The 27,361-nt window shown below is 38.1% G+C and overlaps 1 protein-coding gene across 1 annotated transcript in view; it reads left to right on the top strand.

Moving 5' to 3' along the window:
- Dscam4 (Down syndrome cell adhesion molecule 4) overlaps positions 1 to 27,361 on the top strand; it is a gene marked incomplete at its 5' end in the record, with an annotated part of 70,258 nt that overhangs the window by 24,298 nt on the left and 18,599 nt on the right. The window contains 11 exons of the mRNA XM_071598963.1: positions 429 to 638; positions 3,911 to 4,071; positions 6,322 to 6,475; positions 13,667 to 13,818; positions 14,592 to 14,712; positions 17,222 to 17,320; positions 17,590 to 17,775; positions 19,946 to 20,359; positions 23,459 to 23,605; positions 25,074 to 25,250; positions 25,632 to 25,804. Coding sequence (XP_071455064.1) covers positions 429 to 638; positions 3,911 to 4,071; positions 6,322 to 6,475; positions 13,667 to 13,818; positions 14,592 to 14,712; positions 17,222 to 17,320; positions 17,590 to 17,775; positions 19,946 to 20,359; positions 23,459 to 23,605; positions 25,074 to 25,250; positions 25,632 to 25,804 — 1,994 coding nt within the window. The remainder of the gene's footprint in view (positions 1 to 428; positions 639 to 3,910; positions 4,072 to 6,321; positions 6,476 to 13,666; positions 13,819 to 14,591; positions 14,713 to 17,221; positions 17,321 to 17,589; positions 17,776 to 19,945; positions 20,360 to 23,458; positions 23,606 to 25,073; positions 25,251 to 25,631; positions 25,805 to 27,361) is intronic.

The raw sequence follows: 27,361 nt of genomic DNA, 5'->3' as shown, positions 1-27,361 counted from the left end.
TACTACTTCCTATGAACTAAAATGTGATTTTTGTTTCGTTTAATTAGTATTTCTTTATTGAAGTCCAGGTCATTTTATATTTAATGCTAATATTACTCATGTCTTGAATTGCCTGAGCAGTGATTAGTGAATCTGGCACCCATAACAGGTATTATCATAAATGCATTGGGTTTGTCTAGCTTACTGTTTCAAATTTTTGGTGATTAATTGCAAAACCATGAAAAAATATTCCTTGGCAATGAAGTATGTTTGAGTTGAGATTCACACCTGTAAATTATGGTTTAGATGGTGACCATGTCTTCTGGTTTTACAATGTCTTTCTGTTATTAGAGATGCAATATAGCTATGGAAGGTTCAAGAAATTCTCATTGTAATTCCTTAGCAAAAGTGCATATAATTTCAAAAAGTATTGTCTGAATTTATTCTAGAGAGTGAGCTGGATGATGAAGATAAAGAAATGCAAGAAAATGAAGGCAGCATAGTAGATTCTGGCATTGAAACTAAAGTGACAATGGCTCTTCGGACAACACTGCCAAATCTTCTTCGCTATACAAACTACAGCTTATCAGTTTTAGCATTCACTGCCAGTGGAGATGGAGTCCGAAGCCCTACACTCTTTTGCCGTACTGAGGAGGATGGTAAATTGATATGTTCCATTTAATAACATAATTTCCTTAGGATAGTTAATGTAGTGAAGGTATTATTTTCTCCTAAAATTCATTTGTACACTTTTTCTTACTCTTTTGTTTTTATTTTCATTAAGTAAACCTACCTACCATTTACCTAATTAAAAACCACCACTGAAAAACTGACATTGATATATTTTATATCCAGGAAAAATATCATAGCATTTTTGAAAATTCTATGGCATATATATCTATAGAAAAATTTTGTGTGTATATATATCTTCAGTTTAAATCATGCTTAGTGGCATAAGAAATAAATCAAGGACTTTGTAACACCATTCATTTTTATCAGGCACTAATTCATAGAAGCAATCTGTTGCTTAATGTGTGTTACTGACTTTGTGTAATGCTCCTCTTCCGTCCCTGTTGGATCTGCAACACTATTTATTCAGTCATCTGCTTGTCTCAATTAGTAGAAAATATAGAGTATAGACTTAAAATAGCTTGATGTATATAGAATGGTTTAAATGCATGAATATTTTAAGGTTAACCATGTTGAAGATTTTAAATAGGCCAAAATTGGGTAACGGGTACATAATGACACATTTATCAAACAATTTCTCCAGATTTATCTCTCTTATTTAAGAAGTCCTTGTGGATCCTTTGTCCCACCAATATTGTTTCAAAACAAATATCATATTCTAACATATATAATGCTTAGTTACAAATCATCAGAAATGGCAGGAAAAATTATTTGCCTCATTAATTTAATATGTTCCTAAATAAGTTGAAGGACTAGCCAACATTTCGTGGACTTCATCCGAATCCAAGTAAATCGAAGGCTATGATAATTACAACAAGAGAGATGGTGATCTTCAACTTTTGGATTTACTTCTGATAAAGTAAATGTTGAATATCGTGGCATAAATCCCTTTGAGCTTCAGCTTGACATATTTATCTTAGAAGGTATTAATTTGTTTATTTTCCTCTGATCTTATATAGTTTTATATCTATACCAAGCTGACCTAATCAGATATATGTATAGCACTGTATTCATAACCCCTAAATAATATTTTCCTGGTGTGTAAGGATATAGGAAGAAATAGTATTTTATTTTAAAACAAAGCCATACCTAATATGGATGTGATTAGATTACTGAACAGTTTTTTTTGCGGTGAAAATAAGGTTAATTCATGCATGTAAGTTCAAATATGCCTCTCTTTATTAAATAGACTTGTAAAAATCACTGTACATTCGTACATTGTGATATAAGGGATGAGTTACTGTCAACCTAAGACCGTTAACTTGAGTGGATGTTTTGCTGGTCTAGGTCAGGGTTTTTTTAGTTCTTCAAGTTAAATTTTTTCTGGAAATAGTCTTTTAAATATGTTATTTGAATTTATTAGCTGGGATTGAAAGTGGGAGAAATTTTCATGAGTAATTTTATTTTTACGCACTTTAATATCTTTGTATTTTTTAATTTTTGTTTGCTTCCTTAATATTTTATTAATCACTGCTCTATATCAATTATGACAGGGGAAGGGAACACTGACCAATGTGCTGAACTGTTGACATACGAGTTGACTCGTAAAAATATTATTTTATTATTGTTTGTAATTTATGTATTTATTGAAAACTTCTTTGATGTTGTTCCTTATTTTTGTAATTCTGGTTTTCCAAATAAAGCATATTTTTATTAAAATATATTTTTATTATTTTTATTGCTCAAGGATTGTTGGGAGAAATCCAAAGGAGGCAGGAAAGGTGGATGGAGAGCATTTTGATAGATAATTGAATGTCGAAGACTATGAAAGAGGGGAAAATGTTAGGCAAGTGAGGAAGGGGAAGAAAAATGGTAGCATGTTGGTTGAAATGAAGGGAGGTAGAATGCATGGAGGTTTGAAGAAGTATTTATTGAGCTCCTGCATTAATTGTAAGGGTTTATCTAAGCTGTTGACTCACATGGTAAATTTAGGTACTGGCCATTTATGTCATAATGTTACTGAATATTTGTTTTGTCTTTTCTGTGATATTCCTAATGCTGTTGTCGAGAAAAAAGAAATAGGAAGTTCCCACAATATTTGGAAACTAATTGTTTTTCCACACTGTCCACAACTATCTGTAAAATAGGTAGAATAACTTGATTGATTGACTGATTATTATAAGTTATATAAAAAGATTCATGCCCATTTATTTTCATGTTTGATAATTCTTTTTGAAAGGCTTGCATTATTTTAATACTTTACATGAAAAGAATATTAGATTTCTTTATTAATGATTAATACCTTTGATGTTCTATATTTTTTAGCCTACCTTTTACTTTGAATTTACATGACATTTCCTGGACTTTATTTAAAAACTACTTGAAGAAAGATCTTGTGGGTTCACATTTCACTGAAAACACTTAATACTCACCCATATTTTTATTGATTTGATGGCTTCATCACATTTTTGGTGGGTCTAAGATTTTTTTATTCTGCGAGTAGTTGTGGGTTAAATTTTCATCCATAAGGTGGGTAATTCGCTGTAGCTATATATAATATTGTTTCTCGTAGTCATTGGAAAGAAAATTATTCTTTAATCTTCCACCTTTCATCCATATTGTTTGCCCTGTATAATGCTCATATTTGTACCGAAGAGCTCACCCTTTATTCCATTTTGTTTTCTTTTGTAAATGAATGTGATCTTAAAGTGTCAGCAGAGAAACAGCATATTCAAGAGAATAATGGAAGGCATGTACTTTTGAAATATTCAGCAAATGTTATTGCTGTAATTTATTCATGAACCTGCTGAGTGTTTCTGTTAATGGTCAAATGTTATTAATTTTTAAATTCATTGAGACTGAGTTTCAACCTTGTGTCAGACTGTTGAATTTACTGTAATTGTAGGTAATATCAGTTAATTCCACCATCCTCTGAAGAGAATCAGTTACTGTAATAATGAGGCATACATTCATTTTATGACAGATTTTTTGTTCAAATTTCAACCAAGGTAAGTACATACACATTAGTTATTAGAATTTTTAACAATGTGTAAACAGATTGAATATTATTAACGTAATTGGGTATAAACTCTCATTCTAATTTTGGTCCCATTCAGATAAATAAGTGAGTGGATCATTTGGTCATAATGATTCCATGCTGCTTCCCATATTGTTTTCTAAATTTTTATATCCCTGTTTACATTGAAGTGCTTCTAATTTTAAATGAAACAATTTCAATCAATTTGAACTGTAGAGATCTAAATGCTCCATGTTAAAAATGTATTGCTTTTGTACATTGCAGTTCCTTCTGCACCAGCTGACATCAAAGCTGTTATAAGTTCATCCAGCAAAATCATGGTGGCTTGGCTTCCACCAATGAGGCCAAATGGAATCCTGGTGGCTTACACTCTTTATACAAGTGTACTCGAGGAAGGCGGTTCCCCTGGTAATGCTGGAAAAGAGGTTAGTCTATGAATTTTTCTTTTTTTTTTACATTGCAATGAGAATTCATTGATATGCATAAATTCTGAGGAATAATTTATGCTTCTAAATAAATTCTCAGAAATTCAATACAAAATGAATTTTTATTGGTGTTAATACTTTATTTGATGGATCATGTGCCCAAATTTTAATGTCTGAAGTATTTGAGAAAAATGAACAAGATTAATTGAGAAGAACTTATTTTTAAAATGTTTTTGTGACATTACATACATTTTGCAAACCAGTAAAATCAAGATACTCCAAAAATAGTTCCATTTCATAAAGTTTAAGTAGCTCTATCTCAAGGTACTCAATCAATAAGCTGGTACAAATATTGCAGTGGTATCATATGAAGGCCTTTATTTGTTAATGGCCTCCAGATGCCATGCAGGCTATTAACAATCGCCTCCATTGAAGCTCAAGCATTACCATTTGTAAATAGATAAATTTTACATTTGTTTATATTAGACAAATGTGGTAAACCATATTTGTCTTACAGAAACTAAGGTTGTATTATAGAGCATGACTATTATATCTTCTTTCACTTTTTGAATTTTGACGGGTGGCTCAATATGGTGCGGTGGCTACCGTACTGGCTTCCCACCCAGATGGCCCAGGTTCAAATCCTGGTGGTGTTGAATATTTTTCAGAGGTATCTCGATCCCTACTGAGGTGCTTTGTGGAGGGTACTTTGAGTGAGTACGCCATCCGTCGGATGAGATGTTAAGCTGCGGACCCCTTGACGCATATCGTTAAGAGTAGGCTAATGCCGATGCCTGGTTTCTCTCCACCCTTCATCCTTTCCTGTCCATCCCCTATGGCGCAAACGACTTCGGCTGTTGGTCGCCTCCCCTAAATACTACTACTACTACTTGAATTTTGAGATACCGGTTTAATTTTGCAGAAAGGGCAAAGTTGGTGACAGTATTACGGAAAATAGGAGTAGACAGGAGTCCAGTTCAATACACTGATCTATTAAATACACACTCGTATGAATCAGGATGCACAAGTAAGGCTAGTGAACAGAAAATTAGAATAAGAATTTATGGGCAACAGAAAATATTCCCCATTATTGTCCCTTTTTTTGAATATGATTGAAAGCAGGCAAAAAGTGATGTCAGTTAGACTTTTAGATGGTTGAACTTTAGTTTTGCAGACCCAGCTCAACCCAGGGATGACACCCATTCATTGTTGCGTTGTGAGAAAGAGTGACAGACTCAATATATGAAGTATAGAATGAAGGTTTAATCAGAAATAAATGAGAGTAATGAAATTTTCATGTGAGAGAAAGCCTAAATCAAGCAGTAAAGAACAGGGGAATTAATTAAAATTAATGGAACAGTGAAGAACGTTTAAGGTAGGATTTTTTTTAAAATGGCCATAAAGAAATGAGTTAGATGAAGAATGATATGGAAAAAGAAGTATTAACCAAGTGGAAAGAATAATGGTTAGTGTTCTCTGGTAGGCATAAAGAAAGCATTAGTAATGATTTTGAGCATAATATTGTATTTGTCTGAAATGTGGTCATTGAAGAAAGAGGATTTTGAGATGTGAATATAGGGGAAATCATTATAGAAGAAGACTGACTATGAAGTGTTCCATGGGCTAGGGAAAGAAAGGAAATTAAAAGAAGGGTAAGATAGTGAGAGACAGTAGGATGTTGAGAGCTAAGAGAAAGAGAGCATTGAATAAGAGAGGAAGAGAGAAAATGGACATAATGGATAGCATGCAGGGAAATGAGAAAGTGAATGTAAGGAGTCAAATTGAGGGAATTAAGTCAGAAGTTCATCTAAATGAAATAGATATAATAGTTTTCAGAGACAAAGGACCTAACATTCAATTAATAATTTATGGACAATGAAGGGTGTGATCAGTTACAAACATTCTGACTCTGAATCCATTTTTTACCATTATCTTTGCTGCTGAATAGATTATGCATTGGTAACTTTCTACTTTGATTTATCATCGGTAACCTACCAGGTCTTCCGGGAATACTCAAGTATAAATTATTAACATGTTTTGTAAACTATTGTTATCAAATGATAAATTAAATTCAAAGTTACAGTAAAAGTCATATTTTTTTAAAGTTAATCTTTCAGCATGTACATTTATCAAACGCCTGATCACATGCAATATGACTTATAACAGTGGAGTTGAATATTATTTTCTGAATCTACAACGCTGTGAGAAATGTTCATCTTTTGCAATATGACTTTTCATATTTATTTTTAGGGTGGTCGGAAACGAACTTTGGGTCCAAATGTTGAGGCATATGAAGCTGCAAGGTTAAAAGAGAGTGCTACATATCAATTTTGGGTGACTGCATCCACACGTATTGGAGAAGGGGAGAGCACAAGAGTGGTGACTGTGTCACCTTCTTCTAAAGGTGGGTGAATACCCTTGCATGTTGATTAATTATGATTTGTGTTATTTTAACACTCAGTGATAAAAAAGTTAAATTTTATCGACCAGTTGTTATAGGTACTGAGGTATTTATTTATAATATAATTGAGGCAGAAAAACAATAATGCCAACTGTTATTTGTATCAAGAGTATAGGCTGGCATATCTATTACTAATATTTGAATTTAGATACTCTCTTTTAAAGATGTCTGTGATCTATTGAATCTGTTTATAATAAATGGCATATTATGTTTAAATGCATGAATTTTTATGGTTTTACTTTTTTCTAACAGTTCTTTATAGCATTTTATGTCAGAGAATACTAGTAGTTTCGCAATTGTTTCAAAATAAAATTTACTCTTCTGCTTAAAAGCCTTTGAATAATGAGATAAAGATAATATGGGAATGGCTCAGTAGTGTGATCATTAATTTTTAGTCTTATGGTTTAGTGTGCAAAACGTATGTATGTATGTATATAAAAATATAAATAAATAAATATATATATATGCATACACATATGTGTGCGTGTGTGTGTGTATATATATATATATATATATATATATATATATATATATATATACTACCTTGATCAAAAAGTTCCCGGAATAACCACCGTGTGGCGCTCCCATCGTTCCGATTTGAGTTCTGTTTTTTTTGTTAAATTGGTACATCTGTTGTTGATATTCCCTTTAAATCTTAGTGTCATAACTTGACATTTGCAAAAGTTACGTAGCCAAGAGTACATCTATCTCTGTGTGTGTTGGCGATTTTTTACAATTGCAGAAATGGATTTAAATTTGCAACAACGAACTTGTATTAAATTTTGCGTAAAAAACGGATTTAGTGGCGCACGGACGTTGGAAATGTTGGAAAAGTGTTTCGGCAACGATTCTCTAAAAAAAACGGTCGTTTACCAGTGGCACGAGCGGTTCAGAAGTGGTCGTGAGTCAATCGAAGATGATGAACGCAGTGGCAGACCATCGACATCGAAAGTCGGTGAAAAAATTGATAAAGTAAAAGAAATGTTGGTCAATAACCGCAAATTAACCATCAGAGAAATAGCGGAGGACTTGAACATTGCCTATGGATCCGCCCAAGACATTGTGGTTAATGATTTGGGTTTCCGTCGTGTAGCAGCAAAGTACCTCAATTTCATGCAAAAAAGAGACCGTGTTGACGTCGCAAAAGACATGATTTGCGAGGCTGAATCCGATCCCACATTCATCAAAAGGATCATTACTGGAGACGAGACGTGGGTTTATGAGTACGACACGCAATCCAGACATCAGGCAAGTGAATGGCGTTCACCAAATGAGCCGAGACCAAAAAAACCACGTCGTTTTCAGTCAAAAAAGAAGGCAATGCTGACGGTTTTCATGGATTACAACGGTGTAGTGCATCATGAATTTTTGCCAGAAGGCCAGACAGTAAACAAAGAGTATTATTTGGGCGTTATGAGACGTTTGCGTGAAGCAATTCGCCGAAAGAGACCAGAAATGTGGGCAGAAAACTCGTGGATTTTGCACCATGTGGCGAAAATACCGGACCGCCCGATAAATCGCCAGGAGCTCCCTGTCGTAAGGGCTGTAGTTTCTCTCGGCCGAGCTTAGTTTTTTGGAGAAGAAACCAAGCGGTTGCCAACCCGCTTCAGTGCGCTGCTGGAGCACAGCTCCCAGGGTGAAGTCTGAGGCGTCGGTAAACAGGCCGAGGGGAAGGGAGGGGGCCGGATGGGCGAGAAGCACAAAGTTCGAAAGAGCGTCTTTACACCGCTGGAAAGAAAGGCGCAGTTCGGGCGTCCAATCCACTTTGTCGCGGCCTGATGAGGCGATTGAACAGTAATTATTCAGTAAATATTCGGCCGTGCGGTGGCGAAGCCAGGAGAGAATCCTTCACCAGGAAGCAGCGTCCTTGGGTTGACCACGATGGCGGCGCGCGTGACGGTCCAGAGCCAGTCAGAAAGAGAGTGAGAGTGAGACTGAGAGTGGCTCTGGCGGCGTGGTTGCGCCCTGGCGGCGGACCCTGGTGGCGAACGCCGGAAGCCAAAACACTTGCCGGCGAAGGCGCGTTCGCAATGGCGCTCAATGATGATTCAAGTGTTGAGCCGCCACACCACCCCCTTGGTTGTTTTATAGTCCCTGGTGGGGTAGACATTGGAAAAATTGTGGAAACAGGAGGTGATAACGGGTGAGCGGGCAAGGAAGGAGGGTGTAGGGGTGGTGGAAGTTTGACAGGTTAGGTAATGAAGTCAAGACAATGAAAGAAAAAGAGAAAATTATAGTTGAAATTCTTCAAGATGCGACGGAAAGCGCACGCGTCTCCCAGATCGGGTTGTCCGTTCGCTGCGCTGTGTGCGCAGTGCAGCACCTGGGGGCTGAGGGTCTGGCGGTGCAGGCAGCGTAGCTGGGCGCGATGTAAAGGCGGCAGGCCATCTTTCGTCCGATTCTGCTGCCTCCAGCTGTGGCGCGGTGTGGTGAAGCGGTAGAGCTGCCTGGTGGTTATAAATTGGTAGGTTGGATACCGTAAAGGCAGGTTTGAGTCTGTCGAGAGAAATGAACACATCACGGTTTGGTAAGCGGACTTTGTACGCCTTATCATTCCGTTCTAAAACTTTAAACGGCCCGTCATACGGCAGCTGAAGAGAACCCCGCGGGGGGCCGTGCCGGACGAAGACGTGGGATGCCGTTGGCAAGTCTTTGAAGATGAAAACCTGACGGGAACCGTGGCGGGCAGCGGGGCGAGGGCTCAACTCCCGGAAATGCTCGCGCAACTGGGACATGAAGGTGGTGTCAGCTGGCTGCGATGGAGAGGTTGGTGAGAGGAATTCTCCGGGAAGGCGGAGAGGCTCCCCATACACTAACTCTGCAGTGGAGGCATCTAGGTCTTCCTTCCAGGAGGCGCGGAATCCCAGGAGGATGGCAGGAAGTACGTCCACCCACTGAGTGGTCCCGTGGCAACGGATGGCGGCCTTCAGCTGTCGATGGAACCGTTCTACCATCCCGTTCGCCTCAGGATGGTATGCTGTCGTCCTGAAATGCTCCGCGCCGGCCATGAGGGAGAGCTGGCGGAAGAGGTTGCTTTCAAACTGCCGTCCTTGGTCGGTAGTGATGCGTTGGGGTGAGCCGAAACGCGACATCCATCCGCTAAAGAAAGCGAATGCCACTGTCTCGGCCGAAATGTCACCAATCGGTATTGCCTCGGGCCATCGGGTGAAACGGTCCACGCACGTAAGGCAATATCGAAATCCACGTGAACTTGGGAGAGGTCCGACCAAATCGATGTGGACGTGCTCGAATCTCCGTCCGGGAGACGGGAAACTGCGCACAGGGGAGGCAACATGACGAGTCACTTTTGCCTGTTGGCACGGGATGCACGCGCGTGCCCATTCGCGGCAGTCTTTCCTAATAGAGGGCCACACGAAACGCGATGTCACGAGTTTTATCGTCGCTTTCGCTCCGGGATGCGCCAGGTTATGAAGCGAATCAAACGCCTGACGCCGGAATGCGGGAGTGACGTATGGGCGAGCACAAGGGGTGGAAGTGTCACAAAACAAGTGCACAGCACAACCGGGAACAGGAAGTCTTCTGAGCTTGAGGGAAGACTCTTCGTTCTTAAGGAGCGCAGCAAGTTCAGCGTCTGCCTCCTGTGCACGGCCTAACTCCTCAAAATTTACCGCGGAGGACAAGGAATCGATGCGCGATAAAGCGTCCGCCACGACATTATCCGCGCCGGCTACGTGACGAATGTCTGTCGAGTATTGGCCGATCAGGTCGAGGTAGCGGAATTGACGGGGCGAACATCTGTCAGGTTTTTGCTGGAACGCGTACACTATCGGCTTGTGGTCTGTAAAAATTGTAAAATTCCGACCCTCCACCATGTGGCGAAAATACCGGACCGCCCGATAAATCGCCAGGAGCTCCCTGTCGTAAGGGCTGTAGTTTCTCTCGGCCGAGCTTAGTTTTTTGGAGAAGAAACCAAGCGGTTGCCAACCCGCTTCAGTGCGCTGCTGGAGCACAGCTCCCAGGGTGAAGTCTGAGGCGTCGGTAAACAGGCCGAGGGGAAGGGAGGGGGCCGGATGGGCGAGAAGCACAAAGTTCGAAAGAGCGTCTTTACACCGCTGGAAAGAAAGGCGCAGTTCGGGCGTCCAATCCACTTTGTCGCGGCCGTGTACACCACCGCGTAGCACTTCACTGAGGGGGGCCTGTAAGTCGGCGGCATGGGGAAGGAATCTTCTATAAAAATTCAGCATCCCCAAGAATTGGCGGAGCTGTTTCACCGTCACAGGGAGTGGGAAGTCGGCGATAGCACTCACTTTGTCACTTAAAGGCGTTGTACCCTCGGCACTTACACTATATCCTAAAAACTTGACATTGGGAACACCAAAAACACACTTTGCAGGATTAATGAGCACACCGTATGATTTTAATCTGCCAAAAAGCTCACGCAGGTGATGCTCATGTTCGTCCTCATTTTGGGAGGCGACCAAAATATCGTCTAAATAGACGTAGCAGAAGGAGAGGCCTCTGAGTGCCTCGTCGAGGAAACGTTGGAAAGTCTGTGCGGCGTTTCGCAGTCCATATGACATAAAGGGAAATTCAAACAACCCAAAGGGGGTCGTGATTGCAGTCTTCGGTATGTCTTCCGGGTTCACAGGTATTTGGTTATATGCCCTCACGAGGTCAATGGTGGAGAAAACACGAGCACCATTGAGGGATGCAGCGAAATCCTCGATATGGGGGACAGGATAGCGATCGGGGATGGTCCTAGCGTTTAACGCGCGATAATCCCCGCAGGGGCGCCACTCGTCTCCCTTCTTGGGCACAAGGTGGAGGGCGGAGGACCAACAGCTATCCGAGCGGCGGGCTGTCCCTAATCGCACCATTAATTCAAATTCCCGTTTGGCTGCGGCAAGTTTGTCGGGAGCAAGCCTACGTGGTTTACATGACACCGGCTGACCTGCGGTCGTGCGAATGAAATGCACTGTGGAGTGGGACGCATGACCGGGTGTCCCTGCTGGACGCGTAATTTCGGGAAAGCGCGAGAGAAGAACGTGAAAACGGGTTTCTCCGACTACCGCCTTTATCTGCGTTGCCGGGAGGCGTACAATGTTTCCGGCGACGGAAATTGTCGTCGAACTGTCTGTAAGACGAGAATTCTTAACGTCCACCAAAAGACTGAAATGCGTCAAAAAGTCCACTCCGATAATAGGCTGTGCAACGTCTGCCACAACAAACCTCCACGTGAAGTCGCGGCGCAGACCGAAATTTAGGTTTAATACTTCCCAACCGTACGTATTTATTACGGAATTGTTGGCAGCAAAAAGTTGGTAGTCGGTCCGCTGTCTAGGACTTTTGACGAGCGATAGGGGAAACACAGAAAGGTCAGCACCAGTGTCAACAAGAAACTGTACCTTTGTGGTCGTGTCCGTAACGAAGAGGCGGCTTGCTGTAGGGCTAAGGTCGGCGGCCGCGTCTACCGAGCGCCCGCGGTGTTTTCCGGCACCTGGAATGAGCACGGCTGGGTGCAGTGCCGCGCGTCGGCACCAAACTTCCGGTGATACCAGCAGAGTTGTGGCGTCGTACGGCGTCCTGATGGTCCGTCTTCAGAGCCGCGAGATTGGCTGCGGGAACGGGAATGGCCTCGGAAACGGGAGCGTTCCTCTCGAGGGTGCCGCGCCACCGAAAGAGCCGCAACTTGCCGGGTGAGGTCGTCCATTCGGTTCAGGAGGGAGGCCAACATGCCCGAGCATCCACCGGAACAAGATGGCGGGTCGGAACTCACCTCGCTTACCTGAGCGTGGGTAGGGGCGGGCACTTGTTCCCGGGGTATCACCTCACTAATTCTGTCGGCGAGGGAAGCCACGGCGTCTAGGTCGACGCCATCTTGAGCTGCTAAGATGGCGTGGAGAGGCGTGGGTAGCCGGGTGAGCCACAGCGACCGCATGAACTCGTCAGGCATCGACGAGCCTGCCAAGTCCTTGAGATGGCGGAGAACTTGGGATGGCTTCCTGTCGCCCATCTCTTCTCGCTCAAGGAATCGCCTAATCACATAGCGAGGCAGATGTACAGATATTCGGGCTCGACCAAAACGGCGTGGTCAGGGCATGGCTAAGCACGTAGGGCGAAATGAATCACGTCGGGGTCACCACTATTGAAGAAGGTATCGTGGTGGAAATAATGACACCTCCTAACAATTAACAAAGTTTATTGTGCTCAGAAAATTAAAACCTTGATGAGGCGATTGAACAGTAATTATTCAGTAAATATTCGGCCGTGCGGTGGCGAAGCCAGGAGAGAATCCTTCACCAGGAAGCAGCGTCCTTGGGTTGACCACGATGGCGGCGCGCGTGACGGTCCAGAGCCAGTCAGAAAGAGAGTGAGAGTGAGACTGAGAGTGGCTCTGGCGGCGTGGTTGCGCCCTGGCGGCGGACCCTGGTGGCGAACGCCGGAAGCCAAAACACTTGCCGGCGAAGGCGCGTTCGCAATGGCGCTCAATGATGATTCAAGTGTTGAGCCGCCACACACCATGATAACGCACCGTCGCACAGTGCTATCATTATTCGTAATTTTTTGACGAAAAATGCAACAAATACCATCCAACAGCCACCGAATTCACCTGATTTGGCTCCCTGTGACTTCTTTCTGTTCAATCGAGTTAAAAAACCATTACGGGGAACGCGTTTTAGCAGCCGAGAGGAAGTAATGGAAAAATCGCAGGAAGCACTGATGGACATACCGAAAACCGACCGTAACTTTTGCAAATGTCAAGTTATGACACTAAGATTTAAAGGGAATATCAACAACAGATGTACCAATTTAACAAAAAAAACAGAACTCAAATCGGAACGATGGGAGCGCCACACGGTGGTTATTCCGGGAACTTTTTGATCAAGGTAGTATATACATACACACGCAGTGGACCTTCTCCAGTTTAAGCCAATGCTACCTTTTGCTCGACTATCTCTCTACTAAGTATAATGTATTGCATTACAACTTTGAACCCAAGTTTCCAGGCAAGTATTTTCATAGGATTTGCACATCTCTTCAGGAGCCTACTAATAAAATTTCGAGCTGATTTGCTTCCAACTGATAGAAGTTCTTGTTCTGCGGAAAGATTCTTTCAATAGAATTTCCATTATTTCACTATCACAATTTTTATGAAATCATATTTCTTTCCAGTACCTGCAAGGATAGTGTCATTTAGCCGTTCACTGGTGACCCCATGGAAACAAGATCTATCATTACCATGTAGGAGAGTTGGAGTTCCTTTGCCACAGGCTGTATGGAAACTTCAGGGAAAAGTTCTTGAACCTACAAGTGGGAGGAAGCAGGTATGATGAGTTATTGCATATAATTTAAGTAACCAGAGTAGCAACAATTCAGTGTTTTGGATAATTAATTACTCTCATGTTTATAGCTTTCACACTGAGAGGTTAAGTCTCGTTGGAAAAAAACATTTTTAGACCCAATCTATCTTATATTCAGTTCATTTTTGGGTGACTGAGAAACAGTTGGGAAAATTCAATTCCTGTGGATCAGATCTAGAAGTTCATAGTCATCAAATTTCCATCCGAAAGCATAGAGAAAGACATTTTAAGTGAAGCTGGTTACATAAAGAACTGTGGAGAAATTGTTGTTAGGTTCCACAAAATGTCAATAATTATTACTTTCATCTTTGGAAAAAGTAATCAACTCATTAGCAGTTTTGAGAAAAACAATTGAAAGTTAACCTTTAGTATTTAAACGTCTTATTAGAAACCAGTATCTCTTCACCTTTTCAGTTATTATCTTGAGGCCATTTTTATCTATATAAAGGCTTCCATTGGACTTCACAGTATGGAATTTCCATGATCAGAATTACTAAATGAGTGGTATTCTTAGGTTCATCGAAATCAATTGAAAATGCTCTTGAAAAATCAAAATTTTTGTCATGGAATCGTGAAGAAGTGGAGGAATTTTGAATTTTCAGCTAGTGTTGAATATTTGCTTCAGAGCTCCATTATTGTTTAAGTACTTTCTTGGGGTGGCACTGGTCATTCAATAACTAATGTACTGTCTTGTAGGCTGTTTTGGATTCATCATGCGCATGGTCTTATTGTTTTAGGTGACTAAAGATGGTTCCTTGCTCATCCGAGATATTCAACATAGTGATGGAGGAAACTACACATGCAGTGTTGAAAATATTAATGGGAAAGATGAAATTGCTTATACAGTTAAAGTTAAAGGTTAGTAAAAATTAATTTTGCCATTGTCCACAACTCAAGTGTAGATATACTTTTAAGATTTAAATAAATTTTTAGATGCTAATAAAACTAAATTATTACGTTCATGTTACTGTAGATGATATACTTTGAGGTTTATTTTCCTGGAAGATATCAAAAGTTGACTGTAGAAAAGGAAATCTGTATATCTCCTCTTGAATTCACATCCTCGCTACAGTGATACATACTCACAGGTGATTTATTTAAATAAGTGAGCTAACTCAATTCCAGTTTCTGTTTGAAATGTTGCTTGTACCAGTAATATAACCTGAACGTTTAAGCTTACCTAGTTGCCCAAATTACCAGGTAATCTGTGATGCCTTGTTTTAAGGTTATATTTGGTTGCATTAAAAAAACTTCAAATGTTATGTTTTAACAATTTTAAAGAATGGCATGCAAATGGAAAATTCATACTTCTTAATAGTTGCTTGTCCATGGGATCAAATACAGGTTGCGGCAACATAACTTCATTTTTTCTAAATGCAATAAAACCCATTTTATGAAACAGAATCTTTATTATTTTTTTTAATGTAGGTACATATTTAAAGTTTTGTTTTACACAGTTTTAAAAATCAAATCAGGTAGGTGACACCCCCCATTGTGGCTACACTGAATAAGCCGATTTTTGACGTTTTTCATTACCCTTACCAGCATAACAGCAGGTATTTTGGCAATTACTTTGACAACAGGCCTTGTAGGGTCCTTGGACCGTCGACATAAACATGGGATTGGATTTCAAAAACCTTATAAACAAATTGCAAGGGGCCAAATTGGGGAGGTGGGCTGGCCACTCCAAATCACCCCTCATTGAGATGAGGTCCTCAGGGAAGTGTTCCCTCAATACAGCCATAGATACCCTTGAAGGGTGAGCCATTGCTCCATCCTGTTAGAACCAAATTTCCCTTAAGTCCAGTTCATCAAGTCATGGAAAAAAAATTACTCCAACATGTTTACATACCGATCTAAATAAACTGTCGCTGTGACCCCATTTTCTTCAAAAAACCAGGGACCAATGACACCAACTGAGGAAATTGCACACCACACTGTGACTTTAGGAGAATACAAAGGCATTTTATGCAATTCTCTGGGATTGGTTTCAGCCCAGGAGTGCGTGTTCTGTTTGTTGACATATCCACTCACATGAAAATGAGCTTCATCACTGAAAAACACAATTGTGTGATCAGGAACATTTTCAAGAAGAGCCTCACATGCGTTCCTCCTAGAATTGAAGTCATGTTTGGAGAGTTCCCACACAATCCCAAATTTGTAAGGACAGTAATGAAGGACATCATGAATAATTCGCCTCACTGAACGATCAGAAAGTCCAAGGGCTGATGCATGTTTGCAAGCAGAGTGCCGTGGGGATTGCAAAATGGCAGCCCTCACTGCCTGAATGTTCTTAGGTGATCTGATGGGCAGAGGGACTCCAGTTCTTTGTCTTGTCACACTTGTGGTTTGTGTGAATGTAGTGACCCTAGAATTGATTTCCGGTCTGGGACAGGGCCCAATGGGGCTATATTGAAGTGATTTTGGAAGGCCTGCTGGGTTGCATTCACAGAACATCCATTTTAAAAGTAGGCGTCGATGGCAAATGCATGCTCCTCATTGTTCCAATGCATGATGATGACTGACCAGGGCAGGGGAAAACTTTAGAACCCAGTGGTCGAATGAGACCACTCTTACCAAGTTACCACCTCTACAGCCTGATTGGCATGCATTTCAAAAAAGGAAGTTATGATGCCGCACCCTGGACAAAGTCACAATTATTCTGCAGATTTCTGCAGGAACTATTGACTACAGTTTTTCTGCTAATCCTGGAGGTTGAAGTAGTTAATTGACCTGAAGATACCTCAGATAGCTGGACAACTCTTAACAACTGATTTTTTTGACATGAAGATGGCAAAAGTTTTCATTAATTTCAACTTAAGTGGAGAAACAAGAAGTATCTTCACCAATGTCACAACATCAGTTATTGTAGAATGTCCATTCAATGGGTGGCAGTATGATGCCTGCATTTATGGATTATTCATGATAGATTACAGCCCACAACATATATTATCTATTTCAGTCCTGTAAATTTACTCTACTGTTGTTTTGAGATAAGGGATCATAGATATCATAGTCATCATTGCATTACTCCTGAAAGAAAATTTTTGTGGCTTCATTCCTGGTAAAATTGAAGTTTCTTCAACAACTATGGAACTTTAATTTGCCACATTACAGAGATTATATTCATTAACTTTCACTCTCACATTTTTTAAATATAGTATTAAGCATTAAAGATAAATTAATCAATTCATTGGCTCTTTAAACAAATTTTATCTGTAATTGTCGGGGAAAATGATGCATGCATTCTACTTATGTGTTTAAAAATGAAGACTTGATCAACATTTGAATGACTACTCCCTCCAACCAACTGCAGAGTTGAAGCTGTTAATGAGAATTTTCTAATGCATTTTATATTATTTTTCAGTTCCTCCAGAGCCACCTGTACTTTCAGTTTTTGCATCTTATGCTGATAGCCTTCATCTTCAATGGTCCACCAAGAACAATGGAGGGAGTCCTATTTTGGGTATGGCAACACACATGCATTAATCTTATGCAAAATTTAATTAATTATTCTTTTACTTGTATAATCAAAATTAAAGCAAGACTTTTGATCTAATTCATTCAATATCCATGTCATGTAAACCTAGGTAATAATATCTATTTAATTTTTAAATAACCTTTTCTCATTAATATTAAGTATTTTTCTCTAATGATAGGAAATTGTATTTATTTCATTTAATGGTGAAGAGATGCCACTCTATTTAATTTGTTTATTTTTGAAATGTTTTTAAGGTTATGTTATCAATTACAAGAGAGATTATGGGGACTGGGAGGAGCTTCAGATTGAGTCATCAGTTGCATCTCACATATTACGAGGCCTATGGTGTGGCACACACTATCAGTTGTATGTCACTGCTTATAACCGAATTGGAACTGGACTTCCTAGTGATATAGTTAGTACTCACACAGAAGGAACAGGTAAGTCTCTGAAATAGGTTTTTAATAATATGTAACTATTCAGCCATGAGCGCAAAGATAAATTTTGTACTTAGGCATAGTGATTTGAATTGTAACCCTAAATTATATGACATGCAAGGCAGTAATATCCTGAATTACACTTGGAATAATTGCTATTAGTTTGAAATTGTGCACTCCTTGCTTTTAATTATATTTACCAGTTTAATTGCATTCGCCAACATCATGTGCTTGGAGATATTTGAAGTAGTTTTTTTTATTTTAATAAAGTTGTGTAGATACTTCCTGCACCACATTTCGTGAAACCCATGGTTCATTACCATAATGCAATGATGATGGCTCATATGACTCTCTAGAAGCAGAATGGATGTCATCTCGTTTTCTCATTTTAAAAATAGCTCATATTGCAAGGTTAGGTTCTTATTCAACTTATTATACTTATTAGGACTCTGAAGATCATTTTTCTCTCAGAATGAAAGTGTAAATTGAGTGGCATACAATCAATAGCACAGTCAGGTGTGGACTGAATGGGAAACAGGGACATGGTGGAGTTTTCAAGGCACCAAATTTTGCAATTATATGTCTTGTGGATAAATGAATGAAGGAGAGACATGAATACATTTGGAAGAAAGCAACCTTAAAGGAAAATTTTTGATTGTTCGCCATGCCTCATTAAAAGTGTCTGGAGAACTTGATAATTGAAATCAGCTGAAAATGAGAGAATTCATTAGGTATGATGTCCTTTGTTCGGCGAATATAAGCATACTAAATCTAATTGCATGATACTTTTGAGGCCTGGTTTTAAAGAGAAATTGGCAAACATTCCTCACAAGAGGTATCTATCTATCTCACAAGCACTATCTATCTCTCTCCTATGGGGTTCTTGTTATTTAGGTATTCTGAACAGTCTCATTAGAAAGTGTTAAGGATAAGGGGTAATTCTGATTTTATAATTCCATATTTTTCTATTTAGGTTAATTGAAAGTAAAATTTTAACTTCTTAACTTTAATATTTTGGTACCATGAACTGTTTAGTTAGATACCAGGAGAAGCAAAATTGTTTGGTTAACCTATTTGGATTTATCATCTTTGTAGAAAACAGAGTACCTTGTAGAGTGGAATTTTAATTCATTAGATAAATGTATAAAGAAACTTACTCAGAGAGCATTTTTCCTCTTACATTGCATCTCAGAATGCTAGGCTTGGTAACATTGATAGATATTTGGAAATGTAAACCTTTTTGCAAACAGAGTATGTCTTTGAACTATATAAAGACGTTAAGGAGTAAATTTCATGTGTTCTCAGACTGTGTGGACACATTCTATTCTCAAAAATCATCTCCAGGAAAAAAATGGGAATGGATTCAGTCACATGTGAGGAGAGGGAAATTTTCTATAACTGATGTATATGACTGCCTTTATGCATATAAAAAAAAACTATAAACACAGTAATCAACCCAAAGGCCAGTTTGGTAGGGATGGTAGAGTTCACCCAGTACTAAGCCCGAAGACATGTGAAATTCACACATCAGGGTAAGGGGTCCAGTTCATTTCCCTGCGCCAGTTATGGTTTCCGAGAAAGATCTGGTGCCTGGAAAATCACATAGTTTGGTTGGAGCTGCAGGTGCCCAGAGAGGCTTGCCAGGGGATCAAACCCAGGCCCTCTCGTCAGTATTCCAACCCCTGGACTACCGTGACCCACCTTATCATCAGATATTTAACTATTATTCTAAACTTACCTTGTACTTAAGCATATTAGTAAGAAAAACTGTGCTTCTTTCCATAAAGAGATATTAACTAAAATTTTAATAATGAACTCAAAAGTTGGTTTGGATGTCCTCATTTATTCTTTCAGCTCATAATACAAGGACAATTCACTAATTGAAAGTGCAATGAGGCCCACACTTAAATAATCATTGCATGAATAGAATGAGTGTACTATTGGAAATCATAAATGAAGTTTGTCTGTAGGGCTACTGTTGTTGATTTCCCTATTTGAGATCGCCTCATGCGTAAGCAATGAATGTTTTTTTCGTTGAGTAAAGAGGCACATATGTAGAAAGTTTATGGACTAGATTTTGCTGTATTTCATTTATGAAAAAATTTTTATGTGATTATGTCATTCAGTGTGATAGCCATTAAATACTCTTATATTTTTCTTCCCCAAACACAAGTTCCCACAAAACCACCTCAGGCACAACTCCTGACAGTGAATGCAACTGCTGTGACTCTTTGGTTGGACGCCTGGGGAGATGGTGGGTGTCCTATCCTCTACTATGTGATTGAATATCACGAGGTAGATCGGACTAAAGGATCTGGATCCAGTGATGGCTCTGGATCTTCAACTAGTGCTGGAGGTGGAGGTGCAGTGGGCATAGGTCGTAAAAAAAGTGGTGTTTCTATCAATGGCAGTGGTGGCACAAATGGAGAGTGGACTCTTATATCAAACAATGTTCAACCAACGGAACGTGCTTTCAGCATTTTAGATCTCATGCCTGCCACAGGCTATGTAGTTCGCGTAACAGCCCACAATAATGCAGGATCTACTGTTGCTGTGTATAACTTCACCACACTCACCCCAGAAGGAGGTAATAAGTGAATTTTTATTTTACTTGTAATTATATGATTATGTATATTAAAACTTTGGTATTATACTCTTCAAGAGGATGGCTAAAACTGTATTAAAAGTCATTGAAATAATATTCTTGTGGGATAATTACCAGAGAAACGTATTCCTTTAAAATACAAAATTAGTTTAAATATTATATTTTTATAATATAAAGAGCTCAAACCCAGAACAATGAATATGCTAATGTGTATTGTCTGAAAATTGTGAAGACTGTAGTGACGTCCACTCTATTAAAATTGTTGAATATTAAGGGAAGTAAATTTATGATCAACCATAGGGTTATTTATATAAACAGGGCCAAATAAATGTTTGGTACCATTAAACGGCGTGTACAGCAGAATACTCAATCCAAGGATTAACTCCCCACACCTCAATGGCAAAGCTAGTAGAACACTAAAATAGCATTCATGTAGTTCATATTTACCAATGTATTTGTGGTTTTGACTGCTGTGCCATCATTAGGTTTAAATTTGCAATGTCCTCTCAATTAAATCACGATAACCATTCCCATTGACTTTATCCAGAGGTTACCTCATCTTCGTCCTCCACTCTTCAAAACAAAAGCCATGTTGACATTGACCATCAGTATTCTTTGGCTGCTCCTTTTCGAGCCCTGAGGGTTTCACTGGCAACTGATGACTTGAATAATCCTTGACATCACGGTGGCAAACCTTGGCATCACTTGACTTTATAGAGGAAGTATTTCAGTTCATCTCCTGTTATGGTAGCAATGGTCTATAGACCTCATTTGTGATAGCATGATTTTTATTTTGTGCTTGTGTAAAGTTTGTGGTGAAGCCATTTTTTTATTTAGATTTCAAATTTCAACATGGATCTAAAATGGGAACAATAAGTGCATTGCTGTTATTCCCATCATTGTCCACACTCAATGGTGCACTAAATGTTTCTTTATCAAGTTTCCCACTAAGGCACGTCTCAGTCTAGTACTTGAATGATTTGGGTAAGTTTGAATACACTAATATTGTCAGCAATTAAAAAATTTTAAGCTCATAGCCATTATAATTTTCCCTTGTAGTGAAAAAGATAGAGTTGCCAACCAAAGAATCATTTTAGTGAAGTCTTCATGAGTTTTCAACTCGGTCAGAGTTTCAGTTTCTGATGTTTCAGTGGCTAACTTTGCTATCTTCCTCAGGGGATTGATAAATCAACAATGCCTTGAGGATGATGGTGGAGTTAGCCATCAAAATGTCAACAGAAGAAAACCTGACCCAGTGGAAAACTCATAATGACTTCAATAGAATTGTATCTTGTGAAAACACCAATTCTAACACAGATTCATTACAAGACTTTTTTCATGAAATCAAGTATTTTCTTTACAACAATGCCTATTAATCCCTCTCATTCATGAACTTTCATTGATGTTCTCATCATACTTGCGAATAATTTCCTATTGTTTCAACGCCTAAAATTCCTTTGCCTTTAATTGATTCCCAATTGTGTTATTGTCAGAAAATAATTTTGTGGCTAATGCCGACGCTTAATTTACTGTTGAACTGTAATAAACTCTACCTGAAGGGATTCTTTCTCCTGTCCAAAAGCTAATATCAATAGTTATTATAAACTGACTCATTTTCATCAAATACAAGATGATTACAAGTATATTTTGTTTGAATTTTACTAAAAAATGTAAACATGTAAAATAACATGATTATGTGTGCACAAAAAGAGGATTTTTAAAATTTCTATTGAAATTACTCTAAATATTAATCAAAATTACCCTAAAAATGTGGTAACTATAAGTACCAAACTGGGCAAGCTATTCTTATAAGAATAAATTGTCAAGGGGAAGGCAGTAGGTAGGAAAGATAGAAAAGAATAGTAATAGATAAAATGGCCAGAGGAATGCAATATACATAGAAGCTCAGCCCTGTGGTGACACCACTTGTTTTAAAGCAGTAACTTTAATATCACAGCAAAAAGGTAAAGCGTAGAACTCTCTACAAGGAAGAAAAAGCATCATGGATGCTAATAAAGCAAATGTTTTGAAAGATCATGAGCAAAAACATGTAGCAATGGGAGGAAATTTCTCTGCGAAAATCGTGAGGAAAGTAGAGAATGGAGATTGAATTCTGATATAATTGCTCATTGGTGTTTTTTGACCACAGAAGAATTGAAATCAGCTGATTTAGCCATCGTGTTATCAGTGAACAAAGTGTGTATATTATTAAATGTGAGAAAGAATAAGCGGAGAGTAGATGCATGTAAGGAAAATTGTTTTGCTGTTTAAGTTTGGTTTTAAATTGACCCAGATGACTACTACTTTTCTAACCCTTGCCCTAACAAGATACAGCTTGATGTCCCACACTATAATAAACCCTTCTCCAATTTTGCATACTTTTTACCTTACTCTATTCCATCAAACATACTTATCCTTTACCTCCCTCTGCCTTTCCTCCTCTACCTTGCTTGCCTAATGTCTATGTCTATTACAGTCATCAAAATTCCGTCATCTTCTTACTCGTCTTCATTTGTTTTCTTTTATGTCCATTTCACCTTTTCCATTCTTCTCCATACCCACACTACAGAAACCTCCACTCAATGCCTATCATATTTCCTCAATGGTTAAGTTTCTTCACCGTGCAAGACCACTCACCAAATCAACTCCCTGCGCCACCTAACCCAATTTTTTCCTCTTGTGTCACTTCTTTTTCAACCATATTAATCCGAAACATATCCAAAATAGGTAAACTGCAAAATTGTTGTCATCAAAATTTAGACTCCAATGATCTAAGGAACAAAGAAGAATGGGCAAAAAATGCAGGAGAGCATAATATCAAAGTTTTACTCTAAATTTGATTTTTTTCCTTGTGAATATGAATGAATTGAAAGTTCCTCTTCATATTTTTGTGAATGGTCTATGTGTGTGTGTGTCCCAATGTGTTGATGTTTGTTTATTTTCTGAATTTAAGTTCCAATTATTGGAAGAAAACTGATTTGTCTTTATTCATTGTACTAATACTTACTCATTTAGTGACTTATAAAAATAATATTCAATCCAGTTTTCTTTATTTTTCATGTCTTTGACCTTTTTTTTCAGTGACAGTGAGTCCAGATATTGTTGCCCCTACTACAACAGTTGCTCCAGTCACCCTATATGCCAATCTGAAAATTATTATTCCTATTGCTGTGGCATTGTGCTTTGTGATTGGCCTCATAGCTGTAGCTATTTTTATCCAAAGAAAAAGTGAGTTAAAACATATTCCATAATTTGCATTTTCCATGTAATGTCTCTGCTATGTATTTCTGTTTATAAAAAATACCAATCTAATGCATGATGCCCCTAATTGATTAACTCTTGTCAAAGGGAATATGGCTAGAACCATGTAGGTAGTTTCCCAGCTTTCAAAATCATTAAAGTGATATGTTAAGTTTTTTCCTCTAACTTTGTAAAATCCTCATACTGGCTGTATTAAATGAGCTATAAATATGGTATTTGGGGCACATAAAGTATCTAATAAATTTGCAGTACCTCATTGTACTGAAAATCATTTTTAACTTAAAAGTAAAGTAATTGTAACTTAAGTTCCAATGTGTAGGGGAACCAAATTTAAAAATATTGAGTTAGTCGTATGCCCTCAACATCATAATTCATAGAGCCAACAAATTATGTAGTGTATTTTAGCATATTTTGCATTATATTTTTACCAATATTTGTCCTGTAAAGACTGCTAAATTTACAATGAAAAACAGTAAATGAGCTTGTTTTCATAAGTCCTCTAATAGCATTATACTCATGGACTGGGGTAATACTGAAGCTGTGGCAGAAATTTTAAATTTCATCACCATGGTAGGATCACACATCCACAATTTTTATACCTACAGTAGAGTTGTATTCTTAAATGATGATTGATTGCCCCATGTCTTGGGAAGTTGATGGTTGTCGTTGAATCCTGATATAATGAGTGCAGCATATTTCAAGAAACACGATGTAATGATTAATACCCATAGTACAATTTATTTGCCAATGAATTACATGTGAAGTAAATTAGCAATAATGAGACCTACCAATTACACCCACAGTAATCATTTGGCATTAGATATTCGACATTGCATAAAAAATGGAAATCATTGAATTCCATCAATATTTTTAGGCTGGGCAGAAATTTTTTTCCACTGTCTCAGCCTGCCCTGTCATAATTTCTAGTATGTCATTTCTGTGGCTTTTTCGTTACTCTGAAACCATTTTGTTCAGTATTGTGGTACCATCATAACTTATTTACAGATTAGTATAAAAATTGTGGACCAAAAAGTTGTTTGCCACAAATATTTTTAATGATAAAATGCATTGGTTATCATCAAATGACAATTGAATATTTATTATTCATCCTTTGCATAGATATTTTTGAAGTTCAGTTTAGTTAAAAAGAATTATTTTTGGCAACAAATCCTTAATCCTTGTACCAAATTATGTTTAAGTAACCTGTGGATTATAGGTTAATTGTGATACATACTGAAGATGAGTACAAAATATAAAAACAGATTGTTTATCCATAGAACGTTTTATGTGCATTTTATGAATTTTGACTAAAATTTTTGTGGAGGCGAAAAATGATTTTCTGTAAAATAAATTCTTGCATGCCCAAATATAATCAAAAATTAAAATCTTTTTCAAGTGGTTGAAATTAATTTCCTTATTCCAAACTAACTTGTAGAGATGTCTCAAGCACAAGAGGAGCCACAAGAGAATCGTGGTGCGATGGGAGAATCTCCATCAGTAGCTCAGATGCAAAATCAACAAAATCGTGACCAACAGTATTTAGCAGTGGCAAGAGGTTCACATCGTGCTCAAAGTGTTGATGCAACTTCTTTTAAAGCAGAGTCTTCAGCAGGTAAATTCTGTTTTATGCTTCTTCAGGTATAGATATTAACGGTAAGGTATTAAATTTTGCATTTTCTGAATCTATTGTATTGAGTTGCATATAACATTATGTAAATATGCTTCCTTCATTTAGGTGAATGATTACTTTACTTGATGACTTTATTCCTTAAAGAAGTCGAGTACTTGACTAATATTCAGTTAGCTCCGAGGATAATGTACTCTCAGCTAGCTTGAATATTACTGCTTCAATACCACTTCAGTGTTGTATTTTGTTTTGTGGCATAATAATTTTTATTGGCTCATATTTGCTTGCCTTAAGCTTAATTAGTACTGCATTTTTCTCCTGGGAGTAAAGTAATGCTGAATTTATCTTCTTTCAATGTCATGACAGATTACATTGAAGACATTTGCCCATATGCAACCTTTCAACTTTCAAAAGCTCCGTATAGTGAGAGTACTTACAGTGGCAATGTGTACAGTGGTCCTTACCATTCTGTGCAAGGCTCATCTTTTGTATATCATGATGTGAAACCAACCCCAATGGACACCTACAAGCTCAGACATGTGAGTATTTATGAAGTTTAATAATAAGTGAATTAATGTTACCAGGAATTAATTTTACAAAAAGTTACTTTTATCACTTTAATTGTTATTTTTAATGCATTATAATTATCAGCTACAAAAATTTAATCGGGGTGCATGGAACATTTTTTTCAACTATGTATTCTTGAGTGATTCCTACTTATTGTAGAGTTTTGCCTACTTACTTACCACTGCATCTCTATTTTTGTTACTTAACAGTGTTGACTGTTGAGGAATATAATTTAAAAGCTTTTCATCAAATTTCTAGTGACAATAATGTTTTTAATTTTGTAGACAGGTAAGTTGATTAAGATAGCAACACCAAAAAAAAAAAGAATAACCAAAGAACTAAGAGGTAATGGGGAAAGTCTTTTAACAATTTGAATCCTTAATGCTTGGCTAAAATGCCATGCCCTTTGTCATCCATCTAGAATGCCCAGAGCCGTCAATTTGATGGTTTTACTTTTTGATTGCTGCAAAGCTACAGGTCTTCGATCATTTCAATTGACAATGGTATTAGATGTTATTATGGCACAGAGATAAAATTACTGTGAGGATTTTTGTATGTGCATCCCAGAAAAAATAATGGAAGTACATACCTTAACAAGAAGTAAGTATATCGAATGGAAAAATATGACAGTTTCACATATTGAAAATGGAAGCTGGAAAAGAAATATTATCTTGATGATTGACAATTTTGATACATGAATCAAATAAATTAGCACTTATTTCCAAGATTTTCAGAACCAGAAAGTTGAGGTATATGCTAATGAAAAAAATGAAAGAGTATATAATTTAGTGTTAATTTATCCTACCTGTATAAATTTTATAGCTTTCAATTAATACACTATCAAGGGATTATCCCTTTCCCTAGAGGATCACATTTAGAAGAGATTTTTTTATGTAGCAAACACTATTAGGATAGAAGGTTATGGTATTTTATTTTATCTCATCTGCTCGCAAATTTCGAACTCCATTTATTATTTTTAATGCATAAAGAATATCACAAAAAAATCATCACAGCTTCTAGGGCTAAGCTGTATAAATTCAATGACTTGTGGATAAACCTGCAAGAAATGTTTTTGATTTTATATTGCTTACTTTATTGATGCTAATGTATCGTTTTAAACTGACAGTCATATCATGCACTACTGACAATGATTGACATGTACACTTTAAATAGGACATAGACAGACTCAGGTTCATATGAATAGTTGGGTGGTTATGGGCAACTTTCTTAAGACTGCCTTTTGTTGCAGAGTCAGTGAGCATATTGCTCATAGCCCTCTACATTTTCTTCTGAAAATTCTTTTACATTCAGGCCAATGAATAATAGTTCTATTTTTCAGCTCATTTCTTCTGCAGTCCCTTGAATGAGGTAACTTCCAGCTTGATTCATGCACCACAGTTGCCTCCCAGACAGGCAAGGGTGACTATTGCTATGCACTATATATTTTCTCTTTCATCAGAAGAGTGAGCGTCTTGAGTTTTGACATCATGTTCATGACAAATTTTTGTGGCAGTAAAAGATCTGGAGGT

Source organism: Hetaerina americana, unplaced genomic scaffold (assembly GCF_022747635.1).
Source record: "Hetaerina americana unplaced genomic scaffold, ioHetAmer1.1.p SCAF_10, whole genome shotgun sequence".
NCBI lineage: Eukaryota > Metazoa > Arthropoda > Insecta > Odonata > Calopterygidae > Hetaerina > Hetaerina americana.
This window is presented reverse-complemented; position numbering and strand designations above follow the sequence as displayed.